This window comes from Bombina bombina, chromosome 6 (assembly GCF_027579735.1).
Source record: "Bombina bombina isolate aBomBom1 chromosome 6, aBomBom1.pri, whole genome shotgun sequence".
NCBI classification, from domain to species: domain Eukaryota; kingdom Metazoa; phylum Chordata; class Amphibia; order Anura; family Bombinatoridae; genus Bombina; species Bombina bombina.
This window is the reverse complement of record NC_069504.1, coordinates 689935535-689956248: the sequence shown is the minus strand read 5'-3', so window position 1 is coordinate 689956248 and position 20714 is coordinate 689935535. Positions and strand designations below refer to the sequence as shown.

Below are 20714 nucleotides of genomic sequence, written 5' to 3'. Positions count from 1 at the left end.
TCTTATCTGAATGAATTTGACAGTTTCTCAACGCTAGATGGCGTTAATTCGTGTGTGCCATATAGATAACGTGATCATGCCCGTGGAGTTACCTAGGAGTCAGCACTGATTAGCTAAAATGCAAGTCTTTCAAAAGAACTAAAATAAGGGGGCAGTCTGCAGAGGCTTAGATACAAGATAATCACAGAGGTAAAAAATATTTTAATATAACCGTGTTGGTTAAGCAAAACTGGGGAATGGGTTATAAAGGGATTATCTATCTTTTAAAACAATAACAATTCTGGAGTAGACTGTCCCTTTATCTGCTGAATTTTAATATACATGACAGAGAAAATGAAATGGAGTAATTTGCCTGTACAAGTTGTGTTTCTCTGCATTTCAATTCCACATACAATCATTGCTTGTTTAGGTCTAAAGGAAGTCACTGTTGCTGCATCAGAATGCAAAATGGAAACTTCAGAGCAAGTACAAGCATCTGCAGAGTTCAAACCAAAGAAACGAAAAAAGGATGAGGGTGTTGGTAAGTTCCTCATTATCAAATCATTTACACTCATAGATCTTGGTTACAAGTAGTAAGTTCAAAGTAAAAGCAACCGCACAAACTAAACTTTTTAAAAATTGTATTCTCTATCTGAATCATGAAAGAACATTTTGGGTTTAATGTCCCTTTAAAGAGACATAAAACCAACATTTTTACGTTCATGATTCAGGTAGTGCATACAATTTTAAACAAATTTCCAATTTACTTATTTTTTTTTCACATTTTCTTAGTTTTCTTGTTATCCTTTGTTGAAAAACAGAGATTTAAACTCAGCACTGTGCACATGTCTGCAGTACTATATGGCAGCAATTTTGCAACAATGTTATACATTAGCAAGAGCACTAGATGGCAGCACTATTTCCGGTCATGTAGTGCTTCAGGCATGTGCACGCTACCTACCTTGGTATCTCTTCCACAAAGAATAACGAGAATTAAGCTAATTTGATATTAGAAGTAAATTGGAAACTTTTTTTTAAAATAGTATTCTCGATCGGAATCATAAAAGATAAATTTTGGGTTTCATGTCCCTTTAATGGTAACAGTTATCTGTGAAATGGTTTGTAAGGTCAAGCTAAATTGTTACTTATTTTTTATTAGAAATAAAATGAGCTGAATTTCACGTTTTATTTCCACTTATTTAAGGTACTAATTCAAATGTTCAGGACACAGTAGTCAACAGTGTGAGAAAAAATGTACCAAAAAAGCCAGCAATTAACCCTACTGTGAAGAGACAAGGTATGAATCTTATAACAGTGCATGCGTGTACCACACCGCAGACTTTTAGTGGGCTTGCTTTCCTGACTATCATATTATTGGGACATTGCAACAATGGTCAAATCTGAGTCATCCTGTTAACTCTTTTTTTTTCTTCTTAATTTCTCTCCACCGCAGGTTGTAATCAGCTGTTGGATGAATCCCAGGTGTCACTGTCCTTCCAGGAATGGCTGGCAAGCGTAACAGAGAGAATCCACCAGACAATGCACTACCAGTTTGATGGTGAGGATATTAAACAGTCTGTTTCATTGTTGTAATACAAAAAGCACTAAGCAGTGAGTTATACGTAATAGAAATCATTGAAATATGTATAATTCAACATTTTAAAAGGATTTGAACTTTTTTATTACTTTTTTTTAACTTCATTTGTGCAGGGTTCCTTACTTCCTATCACAGCCCTACAAGTAGGAGGGATTCCTTTGAAGTGTTACTAGGTGACACCTATCTCCTAGCTGCTATCAGTTTATTGTCCATGTTCCATATAGGAACTTTCACTATGAAACTTAAGTTTTGTAATGGTAACTCTCTTATCACACTGGGGCAGGGCTAGACAGAGCATTTTGAAGTACTCATTTAGCATGAAAGCAATAAGTTGTTTGCAGTTTGTTTTTGTTTTTTTAACCACAATCTGTTTAGGTTTACTTCAATTTAACATATTTCTTTTTACTAAAGGAGCGCTGTTTAATATCCCTTTAAGCTTGAAATTCACACACAACAGTTCCTGTACTTGCGTACTAATAAAGATAGCTAATACTGAAGATATTCCTCCTTTGATCTGTTACATTTTCTGCATTTTGTGTGTACCTTTCTTATTTTGGCTTTTTCTACCTTCCATCCTTGTTTATTTCTTATTATCTCTCTATTCCTTACATCGTCTTATATCTCTTTATTTTTCTTGTTTTTTTTCCACTCATTTTACCTTACTCCATTTTCACACTCAGGGGTCAGTCACAAATCTGTAGAAACACATCAAATTATTTGTGTACAGGTATAAAGAGAGGTGATAGGACCAACTCTTAGAAAGAATACACATATAGCTCACAAGGGGCATAGAACAATGCTTAAGCTATATAGCTGATTGGGGTACAACTTGCATAACAACTAATGTGTAACTAATGGGGAAACAGCACAAACACAATTAAAATATAACTTTTATTGGGGTTAGTAAAAATAGGAGAAATAAACTTAAAACCACACTTAGGCACTTTAGTAGTATATTTACCAGTAAGTAGAAGAATATCACTGTACTAGAGTATTGGTGTATGGTATAAAACTAGCTTGCTAGTGTATTTGTATTGGTAATATTAATATCATTGAACCTCTGGGAGAGTGGTTGTCCGGTTAACTGATATAAATGGTAAGCCTAATGAAATGAGGGTGATCAATTAAGTTAAGATAGACTACAAGCATGCACAAACCATAAGTTCAGCACCAGGTATAATGTCATAATTAGGTGCAATACTAAATTACATCATGCCATAACGGCAAAAAGTAAAGTAATTGCTAAGTGGACTCTGTAAAGATTGACAACTTCTATCTAGAAGTTCCACTAGCTCAAGTCTGATGCTGGTGTATCGTAAGTGTATGAGAGCCAGTATAGTCTTGATACAGACACCCTAATAGTTCTAAATGTTAGTCTACTGGTATCATTATCACGCAGTGATTGCCTACACTGTTATAAGCCAGGCTTATGGAGTAAATAATAGTGGCTCTGTAGTTGTACGAAAATTACGAGTGTGTCTGCAAACATCCCCATAAATGTAAATAGTGATGTTCTGTTAAAAATCATAAGATATGCAAAAGGCAAAGACACCTCAGCCAAAGGCTTAAATACCTCCCCCACTCCCCTCATCCCCTAGTCATTCTTTGTCTTTCGTCACAGGAGGTTGGCAGAGAAGTGTCGGAAGATTCAGAGTAGTATGTTATGGAGGGTAGTACTCTTCAAAATGGGACTGGAGTTTTAATTAATCCTATCAGCCCCGCAGTGAGAGCGTGGATGAAAGTTAGAGTGTGGAGATGCAGGGAGTGTCGTCTCTGCAAAACCATCACGACTCATGTTAACAGCTCCTTGGCAATCCGCGTTGAAGAGTTTCGCTGCCTGCCTTTATTCACTCAAGTCCATGTCAGAAGCGATGCTACTAACCTATCACACTTGAAGGGCTGTGTTCCTGTTCCACGGCATAGATTCTGGTAAGATCGTTTCATTTATACACATATGATAACGCAAGAAGACAGGGTCACAGTGTGTCTCCTTTTATCTGTATTGAATCAAGGGTTAATATCCCTGGTAAGGGGATTATTGAACAGGGGGTATTCATGCATAATATCTTTATTGTGTTAATGCTACGTCATGTGTGAGATGAGGTTCTAGCAATGTGTGAACAGTCAGGTGAGAATCGGTGTGGCCTTTCTTTTGGCGTGTTTTTTCTCTATAGTGCAGGGGCGGTCCTGCATGGCACTCCATGTGACCGGGTGTGGCCTCTTCAACTTCCTCTTTTTTGATCAGCATTTGCGGGAGACGTAACGGTCTCTCTGTGGTCCTGGTCTTTGGAGGTGGTGAGTGCCCAGGCCATCAGTGTATAAAGGTGCCATTTAATCTATCTCAGTCCGTATTAAAGGACTCTGATATGTTAGATGATACTCCCTCTTTAATTAAATCTAATACCTGTGTTTATTGTGAGGAGGTTCAGGTTGATCCGCCTGCTCAACTGTGTTCCACATGCTTTGATAAGATTGCAATATCTAAAATGAATAAGATATTTAGTACTGCTGAGCCGTCAACCTCTGAGGGTTCTTTGTCCCGCGAGGTGCGTTCCCAACATGCATCTCCGATTACACATGTAGCTCCCAAAGGCCCTACTAATGCTCCCGCGGGAGGGGCCTCCTGGCTGCCAGATTTCGTTGCCCAATTGCAAGAGGCGGTTTCCGCAGCCTTCCATGCCCTACCACGCCTTGCAAAGCGCAAACGAAGGAGGTTCCGGAACCTAAACTTCCAGAAGAACCTTCCATCCCTAAGCTAGATAGAGTTTACGAGGACAGGGTGGTGCCTCAGACCTTCCCATTTCCTGTAAAGATGGTTACAATTATTAAGAATGAGTGGGAGAAACTGGGCTTGTCTTTTTCTCGCTCTACCTCTTTTAAAAAGCTGTTCCCTGTTCCGGACTCTCAGCTTGAACTATTGGGGGGGGGGGCATTCCTAAAGTGGATGGAGCTATCTCCACGCTCGCTAAGCGTACGACTATTCCCCTCGAGGATAGTTCGTTGTTCAAAGAGCCTATGGATAAGAAGTTAGAATCCATGTTGAGAAAGATGTTCCAACTTACAGAGTTTGATTTCCAACCGGCAGCGGCGATTGCTGCGGTGGCTGGAGCGGCTACCTATTGGTGTGACGCACTGTCAGCTATGGTCGAGGTGGAGACTCCCCTTGATGAGATACAGGAAAAGATTAAGTCCTTAAGGGTAGCTAATTCTTTTATCTGTGATGCAAATATGCAGGTTATTCGTCTTAATGCCAAGACATCAGGCTTCTTTGTTCTAGCCCGCAGGGCTCTATGGTTAAAGTCATGGTCTGCTGACATGACTTCCATGTCTAGATTACTATCCCTTCCGTTTCAGGGTAAAGTTCTTTTTGGTCCAGGCCTCGACTTTTGCCCCTTTCGTTCGGACAAGTCTCAACGCCAGCAGCCTGCTGCGAAGACCGAGCAGTCCAAGGGATCTTAGAAGCCAGCTCAATCTGTGATGCAAATATGCAGGTTATTCGTCTGAATGCCAAGACATCAGGCTTCTTTGTTCTAGCCCGCAGGGCTCTATGGTTAAAGTCATGGTCTGCGAAGACCGAGCAGTCCAAGGGATCTTAGAAGCCAACTCAATCTTGGAACAAGTCCAAGCAGAGCAAAAACCCCGCCAAGACAAAGTCGGCATGAAGGGGCAGCCCCCGATCTGTCGCTGGATCACGTAGGGAGCAGACTATCTCTGTTCACAGAGGCTTGGATGAGAGACGTACAGGATCCTTGGGTTCTGGAGGTTATCACCCAGGGTTACAGGATAGGGTTCAAGACTCATCCGCCCAGGGGCAGATTCCTCCTGTCAAACCTATCCTCAAGATCAGAGAAGAGAGGCGCCTTTCTAGAGTGCGTGAGGGATCTCTCATCTCTCGGAGTAATCATTCCAGTACCTCTAGCAGAAAGGGGTCTAGGGTACTTTTCAAACCATTTTGTGGTCCCAAAGAAGGAGGGCACGTTCCACCCAATTCTGGACCTAAAGTGCCTAAACAAGTTTCTGTCAGTCCCATCGTTCAAAATGGAGATGATCAGATTGATCCTGCCTCTAGTTTAAGAGGGGCAATTTATGACGACAATAGACTTGAAGGATGCCTACCTTCACTTGCCAATCTACAAGGACCACGTCAGGTTCCTAAGATTCGCATTTCTGGACCAACAGTTCCAGTTTGTGGCCCTACCGTTTGGTCTGACGACTGCCCCAAAAGTCTTTACAAAGATTCTGGGGGCGCTGCTCGCGGTAGCGAGAGCCAGAGGTATTGCGGTGGCTCTTTAACTGGATGATATTCTGGTACAGGCTCCGTCATGCATTGTCGTGGAAGACCACTCAAGGGCTCTTCTCCTTCGCTCTAATGGATGGAAGATAAACAAAGGGAAGAGTTCTCTGGTTCCCAGCAACAGGGTGGAGTTCCTAGGTACGATAATAGATTCCATATCTATGAAGATATTCTAGACAGATCAGAGATGTTCTAAGATTGCGTCCAGCTGTCTTGCCCTTCAGACCTCCTCAAGGCCATCTGTGGCCAGGTGTATGGAGGTGATAGGGCTCATGGTTTCCAGCATAGATGTCATTCCTTTCTCCAGGTTCCATGTCAGACTTCTCCAGTTATGCATGTTGATACAATGAAACGGCGATCACTTAGATCTATCGCAACTGATCTCTCTTGACAACCTAATGAGTGAATCCCTCTCTTAGTGGATCCATCCGGGACAGCTGACCCAGGGAACATCCTTCTTGAGGCCATCCTGGGGGATTGTGACCGCAGATGCAAGTCTATCTGGATGTGGAGCTGTTTGGGGTGCCAGGAGGGCACAAGGCAGGTGGACTCGAGAGAAGTCGACTCTACCAATAAATATTCTGGAACTCCAAGCAATGGGGTCATTCCGATTCCTCAGATTCCAGTCGGACAACATTACCTCAGTGGCTTACATAAACCATTAGGGGGGAACAAGAAGCTCCCTAGCCATGAGAGAAGTATCTTGTATTCTGGAATAGGCAGAGACTCACAATTGTTCGCTCTCAGCGATCCACACTCCGGGTGTTGACAACTGGGAAGCGGACTTTCTTAGCAGACAATGGTTTCATCTGGGTGAATAGTCTCTCCATCCTGAGGTGTTTGCGGAGATCTGCAACAGATGGGTGACGCCGGAGATAAACCTCATGGCGTCCAGACTCAACTTTAAGCTGCTTAGATACGGGTCGCGGTCCAGGGACCCACAGGCAGAGCTGATAGATGCCTTAGCGGTGCCTTGGGAGTGCAACCTAATTTACATTTTTCTGTCGTTGCCACTCCTTCCTCGAATGGTGGCCCGCATCAAACCGGAGCAAACTTCAACCATTCTGATTGCTCCGTTGTGGCCGCGGAGGACGTGGGGATGTCATTGTCTCCTCCATGGAGGTTACCCTGTGGCAGAGATCTGCTGGTTCAGGGTCCTTTTCGCCACGAAAATCTTGATTCTCTGAGGCTGACTGCGTGGAGATTGAATGCCTAGTCTTTGCCAAGAGAGGCTTCTTGGAGAGAGTGATTGATACTATCATTCAGGCCAGGAAACCGGTCACTCGTCGCATCTATCATAAGGTGTGGAGGACTTATTTATCCTGGTGTGAGGAACCTGGATATCCCTTGCACAAGATTAGGGTATCCAGGATTCTGGCTTTTCTTCAAGATAGTCTGGATAAGGGCCTTGCCGCCAGTTCCTTAAAGGGACAGATTTCGGCCTTATCGGTTCTGTTACACCAGAAGCTAGCAGAGCTTCCTGATACTCAGTCCTTTGTTCAGGCTCTGTCCAGAATCAGACCGGTATTTAGACTTTCTACTCCCCCTTTGAGCTTGAACTTGGTTCTTAAGGTTTTGCAGAAGGCTCAGTTTGAGCCTATGCATGTGCTTGACATTAAGATTCTTTCCTGGAAGGTTCTCTTTCTTTTGGCTATTGCTTTGGCTATTACTTGGTTTTTCACGCTTATAAGGCTGTGCTTCGCACTGGGTTGAGATTTCTTCCCAAGGTGGTGTCAGATTGTAACATCAATCAGGAGATAGTAGTTCCTTCCTTGTGTCCTAACCCTTCTTCGTCTAAGGAAAGGTTGCTGCATATCTTGGATGTGGTTCGAGCCCTGAAGTTTTATCTTCAGGCCACGAAAGATTTCAGACAGACTTTGTCCTTATTTGTGGTGTATTCAGGGAAGCGTAGGGGGCAAAGGGCCTCTTCCACCTCCCTGTCTTTTTGATTGAGGAGCATTATCCGTTTGGCCTATGAGACAGCGGGACATAAGCCTCCTCAGAGGATTACGGATCATTCAACTAGAGCTGTGGCCTCTTCTTGGGCCTTTAAGAATGAGGCCTATGTGGAGCATATTTGTAAGGTGGCTACTTGGTCTACCTTACGTACTTTTACAAAGTTTTCCAAATTTGATGTTTTTGCTTCGGCAGAAGCTGCTTTTGGGAGAAAGGTTCTGCAGGCTGTGCTGCCCTCAGTATAGGGTCCGTCTCCTTTTACCCTCCCGTTTTTGTTCATTCAGTGTCCTCTAGAGCTTGGGTATTTGTTCCCACAAGTAATGAATGAAGCAGTGGACTCTCCTCCCATTAAGATGGAAAACACAAATTATTCTTACCTGATCATTTCATTCCCATCTGTGGGAGGAGAGTCCACTGCTCCCGCCAGTTTGCTCTGGTGGGCAGACCTAAATTTTAATATTATTCTTCTGGCACCATTTAAATCCTGATATTTCTTTTACTGTTCCTTGTTCCCTTGGTAGAATGACTGGGGGATGAGGGGAGTGGGGGAGGTATTTAAGCCTTTGGCTGGGGTGTCTTTGCCTCCTCCTGGTGGCCAGGTTTTATTTCCACAAGTAATGAATGAAGCAGTAGACTCTACTCCCACAGATGGAAATGAAATTATCAGGTAAGCATAATTTATGTTTTTTTTTTTGTTTCATAAGACAATCGTTAAAATTACAGATTGTCAGAGCTTTTTCTTTCTTATGACACGATGAGTCCACGGATCATCATAAATTACTGTTGGGAATATCACTCCTGCCCAGCAGGAGGCGGCAAAGAGCACCACAGCAGAGCTGTTAAATATCTTCTCCCTCCCCAGTCATTCTCTTTGCCTACGTTAAGAGCAAGGTGGTGGTAAATTAGGTGTTAGAAAGATTCTTCAATCAAGAGTTTATTATTTTTAAAAGTAGTCCAAGATTGTGCTGCTTTTTTCTAGGGTGTAGCCGTAGTCCATATCAGTCTCTTCAGTAGAGCAGTGGTTGCTATAGAGCAATGGGAACTTGTGGGACATAATTCTCACTGCGCCTCCCATATACTAATGCTGCCCTTACCCTGAAAACCTGAGGGATATTACTCAGGACTTTCATTTATTTTCACAGTTCCATGTGAGGGAGAGGACCTCTCAAACCTGGAAACTGCCTTGCTGTCAGGCAGAAGATGAGGTAAGTGCTGGCTTTATTTCTGGGGGTAGAAAGAAAACTCAGAAAAAGGTTGGGCACTTTATTTTTTATATGGGACAGACCTTATTGAAATTAGGCGGCTCTTTATAAAAGAGGTATAGATTCTCCTAGAGACTTAGGGGACACTTTGGGCAGCTTGGTCGCAGACACTGGGGCTGAATATTATATGTGTGAGTCACATCTTTCATAACTAATAATAGCCGACCGGGAGATTACTTATTGGCACGCCCACGATGGGCGGTACTTCAGGAAGCGACATTTGATTGCGCATACTTTTTCTATTCACTTCACGGTGGTGCTCAGTGTGAGGTGGTTTCACTGATAACTTATAGCACACGGGCTAAGCAGCTGCCTAGAATGCTGAAGCTAGTCAGTCTGTTAATTATTCTCCCCGGTGGTTAACTTCAATAAAATGGTGACCAGGAGATTGCTATTGAAATGCCCACCATGGGCGGAGCTATGTGTGGCGCCAATTTGGGTTGCGCATCACTTTCCTAGCACTTCCGATTATCGGAAAGGAACGGAGGGTTTTCATTCAGAGTGTTTGCACATAGAACTAGACAGCTGAGTCCGGATTTTTTACTGAGATTTTAACCGGTGTCAGAAGGGCTGCCAGGCACCTGAGCAAAGTTAAGCTGAGGTGTAGAGGGGTTCTGCAGTATTTGTGTACCTATTTAGCCATTTCTGCACACATAAATAAAAAAAGTTACGTTTTAAAATTTAAAGAGACAGTGACGTTTTTTCTGTATTCATTTTTATTAAAAAATGTAAGACTTTTATTTGATCATCCATATGTGAGTCAGAATGGACCAAGAGGCCCTGCTAAGTGTCACCTTATGTTTTTGATACAAATGTGGAACCACCAATCCCTTTTTCTGTTCCTTATGTTGTGACAGAACTTTAATTATAGGGGGAAAAAATAAATTCTGAGCCAACTCCTGCTAAGGTGCATGCTGTTCAGGAGTCTAGTAACAATGCTCAATATATGCCATAAATTTCTCCTCAAGTATCCAAAAATTGTATAGCCCACACATGCAGTGCCCTGCGCTTCCTTTCAAACTCCACCTGGAGTTACTTTGCAAGACATAGCTTCTCTAATGTCATCGGCTGTATCTGATGCATTGTCTGCTTTTACCATGCTGCAGGGAAAGCACTTGAGGAAATGTATTTAATCAGTGAATAACGTTGCTGATACAGTAGTAGCTATTCCGAATGTTTCTTCACTGAAACCTGAAGAGAAAGATACTTCGGTAGTATATAAGGGGGAAATCTCAGACTAAGTCTGTGTAATACCTTTTTCTGATACTGAAGTTGTTTCTTTCAGGTTTAAGCTTGAACACCTCCGTTTGTTACTTAAGGAGGTTTTAGCTACCCTGGACGACTCTGACATTACCGGCGTAGTCAATCCTAATAAGTCCAGTAAACTATACAAAGATTTTTACGTGCCCTCCATGGTAGAAGTATTTCCTGTACCAGATAGGGCTACAGATATGATTGCGAAGGAATGGGAGAAACTGGGTATCTCCTTTTCTCCATCTCCTATTTTTAAATAAAAAAAAATGTTTCCTATAGCAGACTCTATCAAGGAGTCTTGGCAATGGTACCCAGGGAATGTATGTACTTCAGGGTTTACAATGGCAGCCTGCGGTTTTGTATTGCTACTGTCTCCAGTGCGGCGGCATACTGGTTTGATGCGTTGTCTGATTCTATTCGGACAGACACCAGGATAGGATAAAGGCCCTTAAGTTAGCCAACCCCTTTATTACAGATGCTTCCCTACAGGTTATTAAGCTGGGAGCTAAGATTTCAAGCTTAGCCATATTGGCCCGCAGAGCGTTATGGTTAAAATATTGGTCTGCGGATGCCTCATCTAAGTCTTAACTTTTGGCGATTCCTTACAAGGGGAAGACCTTGTTTGGACCTGGTTTGACGGAGATACTTTCTGTTATTACGGGAGGTAAGGGACATTCCCTCCCTCAGCATAAGAGAAATAAACAAAAAGGATGTCAGAGTATTTTCTTTCCTTTAGAAATTTCAAGGGAAATCCTTTCATTCCTTCTTCCAAGCAGGAGCAGTCTAAGCCTTCCTGGAGACCCAGTCAGTCTTGGAATAGGGGAAAGCAATCCAAGAAGCCTGCTGTTGAATCAAAGACAGCATGAAGGGCCTGCCCCCGATCCGGGAGGACAGTGTGTCCCAGGGATACAAACTAGAGTTCAAGACTTTTTCTCCCAGGGGCAGTTTTCTGCTTTCAAGATTATCTGCAGAAAAAGAGAGGCGTTCTTACACTGTGACTCTCCGACCTGGGAGTGATAGTACCTGTTCCAATGCAGGAACAAAGTCTGGGATTCTATTCCAATCTGTTTGTGGTTCCCAAGAAGGAGGGAACCTTCAGACCAATTTTAGATCTCAAGAGTCTAAACAAGTTTCTCAGAGTGCCGTCCTTCAAGATGGAATCTATTTGTTCCATTCTTCCTTTGGTCCAAGAGGGTCAGTTTATGACCACGGTGGATTTAAAGGACGCTTACTTGCATGTTCCCATCCACAAGGACCATCTCAAGTTCTAAGGTTTGCTTTTCTAGACAAACACTTCCAGTTTGGTTCTTCCATTCGGCCTTACCACAGCTCCCAGAATTTTCTCAAGGGTTCTAGGATCCCTGCTGGTGGTGCTCCGATTGCGGGGCATTGCAGTGGCACTTTATCTGGACGAATTTCTGGTTCAGGCGTCTTCCTTTCAATAAGCAAGATCACTCACGGAAATGTGGTTATCTTTCCTGTGGTCTCACGGATGGAAGGAATATTTGGAATAGTTTTCTTGGAGAACTATATTAGTTTCCTCATCAATGAAGTCTGACAGTAGTAAGGAAATCAAAGATTTTCTATTCTTGCCTAGCACTTCAGTCCTCTCTTCGGCCATCCGTGGCCCTGTGCATGGAGGTAATTGGGCTGATGGTAGCGGCATTGGACATCACCCCGTTCGCCCGTTTCCACCTCAGACCTCGGCAGTTAAAGCATACTCAGGTAGTGGAACGGAGAGTATGCGGATTTGTCTCTGCGGTTACAGCTGGAGCAGGAGACAAGGGATTTTCTACTTTGGGGTTGTCTCAGGATCTTCTCTCCCAGGCACCTGCTTTCGCAGTTCTTCCTGGGTGATTGTGACAACAGATGCCAGCCTTTTAGGCTGGGGAGCAATGGACTCGGTTGGAGTCTGTTCTACCCATAAACAATCTGGAATTGAGAGCAATCTTCAATCCCCTTCTGGCCTGGCCTCAGTTAGCTTCGACCTGGTTTATCAGATTCCAGTTGGGCAATATAAACTCAATGGCTTACATCAACGACAGAGATAGACAGCCATGACAGAGGTAGCCAAGATCATTCAAGGGGCTGAGAACCACAATTGCTGTCTGTCAGCGATCCACATTCCAGAAGTAAACATCTGGGAGGTGGACTTCTTTCACCCGGGGGAGTGGGAACTCCATCCCGAAGTGTTTTTCCAGCCTGATTCTCAAATGGGGTCAGTTGGAATTGGATCTCATGGCTTCTCAACAGAATGCCAAGCTTCCGAGGTACGTGTCGAGGTCAAGGAACCCTCAGGCTGTACTGATAGATGCTCTGGTGGTACCTTGGAATTTCAGTCTCGCATACCTATTTCCTCCGTTTGCTTCTCTTCCTCGAGTTATGGCTCGAATTAAGCAGGAGAGGGCGTCGGTGGTCCTCTTTACACCGGGGTGGCTTCACAGGATTTAGTATACAGTCCGGGTTGACATGTCACCTCTTCCACCTTGGAGACTTCCGTTCTATTTCAAGGACCCTTCTTTCATCCAAGTCTAGTTTCTTTGAAGCTGACTACTTGAAGATGAACGCTTTATTTTATCCAAGTGTGAATTTTTGGAATTCGTCATTGAGACCATGATTCAGGCTTGTAATCCTGTGACTAGGAAAATTTACCATAAGATATGGCGTAAATATTTATACTGGTGTGAATCCAAAGGCTATTCTTCGAGTAGAGTTCGGATTCCTAGACTTATGTCCTTTCTCCAAGAAGGTTTGGAGAAGGGATTATCATCAAGTTACCCTAAAGCAGGGGTGTCCAAACTTTGCTCTCCAGAGGTTTTGGAACTACATTTCCGATGATGCTCAGCCAGCATTTTATCTAGCTGAGCATCATGGGAAATGTAGTTCCAAAACCTCTGGAGAGCAAAGTTTGGACACCCCTGCCCTAAAGAGTCAAATAGCTGCCTTGTCTATTGTGTTACATAAACATCTGGTGGATTTCCCAGACGTACAATCGTTTGGTCAGGCCATGGTGGTGGTAAAGAGTATGTGGTGTTTAGTTGTAGTTTTTTATTCTTCTATCAAGAGTTAGTTATTTTAAAATAGTGCCGGCTTGTACTATTTACTCTGCAGCAGAAAGTGATGAAGATTTCTGCCGAGAGGAATATGATTTTAGCACCAGTAACTAAAATCCATTGCTGTTCCCACGCAGGACTGTTGAAACCAGAGAACTTCAGTTGGGGGGAACAGTTTGCAGGCTTAACTGCTTCAGGTATGATCAGTCATTTTTCTAACAAGACCTAGTAATGCTAGAAGACTGTCAGCAATCCCCTCTGGGATAGGTAAGCCATTTTTCTTCACAGTGGAAGCTGTGGCATAGTACTGTAGTGTTTTTAACAGGTTAATTGCTGTTATTAGCTCCGGTTTGGGCATTAAGGGGTTAATTGGTCTGAACATTTGTGTGCAATCATTTAAAAGCATTAAGACACTGTGGTGAAAATTTCATTAAAATCGTTTGTTTATTTGAAGTGTGCACTTATTATTTAAAGACACAGTAACGTTTTTGTCAAAAATAATTTTTATTGCATTGAAGATCTGTTTAAGTCTGTCGAACATGTCTGACCCTTCAGATAACCTATGTTCTGTATGTTCAAAGGCCAAGGTAGTTCCCCCATTAAATTTATGTGTGAAGTGTGCCATAGCGTCCAAACAGCTTAAGGACCGTACAATCACGCTTAAAGATATAGCCCAAGATGATTCTTTAGCTGAAGGTAGTGAGGATAGCTCACTATCCTCTCCTTCTGTGTCAACACCAGCTATGCCCGCGCAAGCGATGCCCAGTACATCTAGCGCGCCAATTGCTGTTACTATGCAACAGTTAGCAGCAGTAATGGATAATTCTCTCGCAGCATTTTTATCCAAACTGCCAGCTTTTCCTAGGAAGCGTGATTGCTCAGTTTTAAATACAGAAAATGAGCAAGCAGACGCAGAGGATAATTTATCTGTAGTGCCCTCACATCAATCTGACTTGGCGGTGAGGGAGGGCCTGTCTGAGGGAGAAATTTCTGACACAGGAAAAGTTTCTCAGCAGGCAGAGCCTGATACCATAGCATTTAAATTTAAGCTTGAACACCTCCGCGCTCTACTTAAGGAGGTCCTAGCTACTCTTGATGATTGTGACCCTTTGGTGGTCCCAGAAAAATTGTGTAAAATGGATAAATTCTTAGAGGTCCCAGTACACACTGATGCGTTTCCGATACCTAAGAGGGTGGCGGATATAGTGAATAAGGAGTGGGAGAAGCCAGGTGTACCTTTTATTCCCCCTCCTATATTTAAGAAAATGTTCCCCATTGTTGACCCCAGAAGGGACGCGTGGCAGACGGTCCCTAAGGTAGAGGGGGCAGTTTCAACGCTAGCTAAGCGCACAACTATACCAATAGAAGACAGTTGCGCTTTCAAAGATCCTATGGATAAAAAATTAGGTTTACTTAAGAAAATTTTTGTTCAACAAGGTTTTCTTCTTCAACCAATTTCTTGCATTATTCCTGTAACCACTGCAGCTGCTTTTTGGTTTGAGGAATTAGAAAACTCGCTCCAGAAGGAGACTTCTTATGATGAAGTCATGGATAGAATTCACGCCCTGAAGTTGGCTAATTCTTTCATTACAGATGCCGCTTTTCAGTTAGCTAAATTAGCGGCAAAAAAATTTTGGTTTTGCAATAGTGGCGCGTAGGGCGCTTTGGCTAAAATCGTGGTCGGCGGATGTGTCGTCCAAAACAAAATTGCTTAATATTCCTTTCAAGGGTAAGACCTTATTCGGACCAGAGTTGAAAGAAATTATTTCAGATATCACTGGGGGAAAGGGCCATGCCCTTCCACAGGATAGACCTTTCAAAGCTAAAAATAAGTCTAATTTTCGTTCCTTTCGCAATTTCAGGAACGGACCGGCTTCTACCTCTACAGCCACTAGGCAAGAGGGTAACGCACCCCAGCCCAAACCAGCATGGAAACCATTGCAAGGCTGGAACAAGGGTAAACAGGCCAAAAAGCCTGCTGCTGCTACCAAGACAGCATGAAGGGGTAGCCCCCGATCTGGGACCGGATCTAGTAGGGGGCAGACTTTCTCTCTTTGCTCAGGCCTGGGCAAGAGATGTTCCGGACCCCTGGGCACTAGAAATTGTCTCTCAGGGGTATCTTCTAGAATTCAAGGACCTTCCTCCAAGGGGAAGGTTCCACATGTCTTGCTTATCTTTAGACCAGATAAAGAGACAGGCATTCTTACATTGCGTAGAAGACCTTTTAAAAATGGGAGTGATAAACACAGTTCCAACAGCAGAACAAGGACTGGGATTTTACTCAAACCTGTTTGTAGTTCCCAAAAAGGAAGGAACTTTCAGGCCAATTCTGGATTTAAAGATCCTAAACAAGGGGGGGCGTGTCCGAGCTGTGTTCTGGATAGGACACATTTTCTGTGGGCTCCAGAGGAATCTTTAATAATCCGCCGGTTATTATCTTTAAACAGCAAGAATAGAACATATCATCTAAACACCCCACAGTACTGGCTATTGTGGCACTATACTTTCCTATTTTTAGCTGTTTTCATGACACTGGAGGTCCAGATCGGAGTTCAAGGGCCTATGGCGGCGGCCTACTTTTCCTAGGCAATCACCTCCCCCCCGGGTAGAGCCGGGTGATCAGTGCTGTCAGAGTAACCTGACTTACTGAGTCTCTACGACCCATCATCATCAAACAGCTCTAACGGATCAGAGGGCTGAACCTGATTAACAGCGGGGAAAAAGTTAAAACTTGTTTATAAAATATTTGCAACAAGCAGAGGATGTCCAGCATGGCGGAGGAACACAGCCAGCTAAACCACGAGGAACTTATGGCAAGATTAACTGCACGCATGTTAAAGCTGATAGATGGAGCTCCATATGAATATTTAATGCAGCGCTTGGAGGTAGAGCAGGAGAGTAAGATACCCACTACTGTTCATTTACCGGGACAAATCCAGACAGGCTCAATTATAACTGACCCCTCTCCTACTACACAGGAGCTGTACGGAGCGGTACAAGCACAGAAGGCAGACACACTTCTCGCAGCACATAGGGGTAAAACACAGCTCACACACCAGCAGACCTACACACCAAGCAAGAATTATAAAGAGCAGCACAAAGAGGAGTTTTGTCAAGTGGAACTACCCCTGATGATTACAGATCCCCAGGAACCTCAAAGCCAGATCACTAGTGTCGCAGCACAAATAGCAGCAGAGAAGGGCACAGCAGCGTGGTCTCAGCATAAAGTAGATACCGGGTCAGGTTTCACTAAAGTGGGGATTTCAGAGATAGCACCCAAGACTGGACCATTATATGGAACTCATCACAAAGTAAGAGACACAGCACCAACCTTAAAAGATCACGGCTACATGTGGGCTCACTCTTCTAAGATACTCGGTAGCAGGCTTAGAGCACCAGAGACATTGTCCAGTTTAACAGGTCCTTTAGCTCTAATAGCCACACGAAACACTATTGGGAACTTTATCTCTCTGATCAAGTTGAACTGGCTTGGTAGTCACTGCATAAAAACTCATACCTCTATCGCCTACTATGGCCAGCTGGACACAGGGGGTTAACTGGAGGTAAAGTGCTCCCATCATCCAGCACAGTTGCTGCTTATGGCAGCTGCCTGTCAGAATGATTTTGTGGCAAAGTATTCAAAATATGTTGTTAGGTTTGGGATGTTTATGTTAAATTACGAGAAGCTTTAATAGTTCCACACTGTTCCTAGTTTAACCTTGTTTATCTGTTGTGTTATGAACATCGAGTTTGTAAGCTTTATTTGATGTATAGCAATATTAGCTTGAGATCCTGATCAGCTTGGTACATTAACTTGTTTTTAACATACCCTGAGCAGACAGAGCCAGTGCACATCGTAACATAACAGAAATTGCTTGCTTTCAATGTGAAATATATTTTATCCTCAGACCACTAGATGGCAGCATATTCATATCAGATTAATTTGGTCATACAACAATGCAATCAGAGCGACAAGACTAGCCTCCTTCCATCCTCATACTCACATTATCACCTCTATACCTACTGCATCACAACTTACTTTACACTGCAGGTAATCTTTTTATTTATTAGCACATCTCAGAACACTGCCATCTGATCCTGTTTTGGTTTTTAACATACCTGTATTATAGCATTTGGATTGTATAGTAGTTTGTTTTTTTGTTTGTTTCTCCATGATTATATAACCCCTATATCGTTTCTCACATAATCCAAGGACCCAAGAGAGGTCTATTTGTTGAAGGGGCAGAAATGAGGATATTTATCATATGTTTTAAACTAAAAGGAAAATCTATTTGAATGTATCTAAGTTATGTTACTGTGTAGGTTTTATCTTTGTTCTTAGTTTCATGTGCCTGTGAGTTTATCCATCTCTTGACTTGGAAAATCTGAAAATGTAACACTTGCAGGTGTAGCCTACACAGAATTATTTGTATTAATTTATATTATGATTCCTCAATAAAAAATGATTAAAAATAAAAAATAAAGATCCTAAACAAATTCCTCAGAGTTCCATCATTCAAAATGGAAACCATTCGGACAATTTTACCAATGATCCAGGAGGGTCAATATATGACTACCGTGGACTTAAAGGATGCGTACCTGCATATTCCTATCTACAAAGATCACCATCAGTTTCTGAGGTTCGCCTTTCTGGACAAGCATTACCAGTTCGTGGCTCTTCCCTTCGGATTGGCCACTGCTCCCAGAATTTTCACAAAGGTGCTAGGGTCCCTTCTAGCGGTGCTAAGGCCAAGGGGCATTGCAGTAGCACCTTACCTAGACGACATTTTAATACAGGCGTCGTCCTTTCACAAAGCAAGGGCTCATACGGACATTGTTCTAGCCTTTCTACGGTCTCACGGGTGGAAGGTGAATATAGAAAAAAGTTCTCTGTCCCCGTTCACAAGGGTTCCCTTCCTGGGAACAATAATAGACTCAGTAGAAATGAAAATCTTTCTGACAGAGGTCAGGAAATTAAAACTTTTGAACACTTGTCGAGTTCTTCAATCCATTCCTCAACCCTCCATAGCTCAGTGCATGGAGGTAATAGGACTAATGGTTGCGGCAATGGACGTGGTTCCTTTTGCTCGAATTCATTTAAGACCATTGCAACTGTGTGTCAGCCGCTCAGGAATCAATCCGGGATGTAACCCAACTGCTAGCGTGAATTGAAAGCACACGCTAGCACACTGAGAAATATCCAGGACGTGACCCACTCAGGAAGCAGATTAGAAGATAACAAAAATGAATATTGTTCCAGAATGCAGGAAAGCCACAAAGGATAAAACGTCCCTTTAAATAGTTCAAAGAACAAAAAGGAAATGCTCTTACTTGAAGCTTCTGAAAAAGGTCCTCTTTAGCAGGCTTGTAAAACAAAGGAAAAGTTCTCTTTTGCAGCTTGTAAAAGAATAATGTCCCTTTAAGCAGGTTTATAACAAACAGAAAGGCAAAGTTCTCTTTTGCAGCTTGTAAAAGTAAATGTCCCTTTTAAGCAGGTGTATAACAAACAGAAAGGCAAAATTCTCTTTTGCAGCTTGTAAAAGTAAATGTCCCTTTTAAGCAGGTGTATAACAAACAGAAAGGCAAAGTTCTCTTTTGCAGCTTGTAAAAGTAAATGTCCCTTTTAAGCAGGTGTATAACAAAGAATAGGTTTAAAGGTAAAGGCCAAAGCAAGGTCAGGCAGGCAGAAGTCGGCATCCAAATATCAGCAAAAGGTATTGGCAAAAGACAGGGTCAGGCAAGCAGAAGTCGGCATCAAAGTATCAGCAAAAGGGTAATAGCTACAGGCAAGGTCAGGCAGGCAGAAGTCAATGTCCAAATATCAGCAAGTAGGGATTAGGCAAGAGGCTTGGTCAGGCAGGCAGAAGTCGGCACACAGAAGAACAAAACTGATAAGGTACTCACAATCCAGGGAAACAACAAACGGGCCCAGATTCAGATCTCCCGCCGAGATTTAAAGGGCAGAGCGTAACCGTCATCAGAGGGGTGTGAGAGAAAGCGTCATGTTGCTAAGCAACATGACGTCAGAGACACAGAGGAGTTCCGGGAGCCGCGGCGACACGGCGATGAACGGAAGCGCTCATGACAGCACCCCCTCCTCAAGGACCCCTCCGGGGGACAGGACCAGGTCTATCAGGATGAGTCTTGTGGAAGGACTTGACCAATATAGGAGCATTTACTTGATGAGCAGGTTCCCAAGAACGTTCCGTGACTGGATAACCCTTCCAATGAATGAGATAATACAATTTCTTGCCCCGCAATTTGGAATCTAGAATATGGCTGATCTCAAACTCAGGATGTCCATGCACCAATAACGGTGGAGGTTTAGAAAAAGGCTTAGAATACCTGTTAAACATCACAGGTTTTAAAAGAGAAACATGAAATACCGGATGGACTTTGAGAGACTTGGGTAAAGCTACCCGATAAGCAGTGGAACATACCTGACCCAGTATTCGGAAAGGACCCACATATCGTGGTCCCAATTTGTTAGAAGGTTGTTTCAGGCGAAGAAATCGAGAGGAAATCCAAACTTTATCACCAGGGCGATATTTGGGAGCCTTTTTCCGTCGAAGATCCGAAAAGAACTTGTAACGTCTAGAAGTTACAGAAAGAATACGATGTATCTTCTGCCAATGTCGAGTTAATCTTCGGGCTGTAAGATCAGAAGCAGGATTCACTGTGGAGGAAGTATGCAAAGGGAATGTCCTAGGCTGATATCCGTAAGCTGCATGAAAAGGAGAAGTCTGAAGGGAGGAATTGTACCGGGCATTATGGGCCAATTCAGCCAAAGGAAGGTAAGAAGTCCAGTTTGAATGATAATGATCCACATAATGTCTAAGATATGTTTCAAGACACTGGTTTACTCTTTCAGTCTGACCATTCGATTGTGGGTGGTGAGAAGTAGAGAGAGATATAGTAGTACCAAAATGTTTACAAAGTGACCTCCAAAATCGAGAAACGAATTGTACCCCTCTATCTGAAACAATATCTAGAGGAAATCCATGGATTCTTACAATATGTAGAATAAAAAGTTCAGAGAGTCTTTTGGCAGATGGTAATCCTGGCAAGGGTACAAAATGAGCCGTCTTAGTGAACCTGTCGACCACCACCCAGATAGTATTGTTCCCAGTGGACAAGGGAAGATCGGTAATAAAGTCCATGGATACGTGAGTCCAAGGCTGGTGAGGTATAGGCAATGGTTGGAGTAATCCTGAAGGAAGTTGGCGTGGAGTTTTGTTCATGGCACATTGTGTGCATACTGAGACGTAATCCTTCACATCTTGAGAGAGTGTAGGCCACCAGACATGTTGTTTGAGGTT

At 43.1% G+C, this 20714-nt stretch overlaps 1 protein-coding gene across 1 annotated transcript in view; it reads left to right on the top strand.

Annotated features, from left to right (window-relative positions):
- C6H2orf42 (chromosome 6 C2orf42 homolog) overlaps window positions 1-20714 on the top strand; it is a 143050-nt gene that overhangs the window by 44924 nt on the left and 77412 nt on the right. The window contains exons 3-5 of the mRNA XM_053717774.1: window positions 410-520; window positions 1184-1276; window positions 1433-1537. Of these exons, the coding sequence (XP_053573749.1) occupies window positions 410-520; window positions 1184-1276; window positions 1433-1537 (309 nt within the window). The remainder of the gene's footprint in view (window positions 1-409; window positions 521-1183; window positions 1277-1432; window positions 1538-20714) is intronic.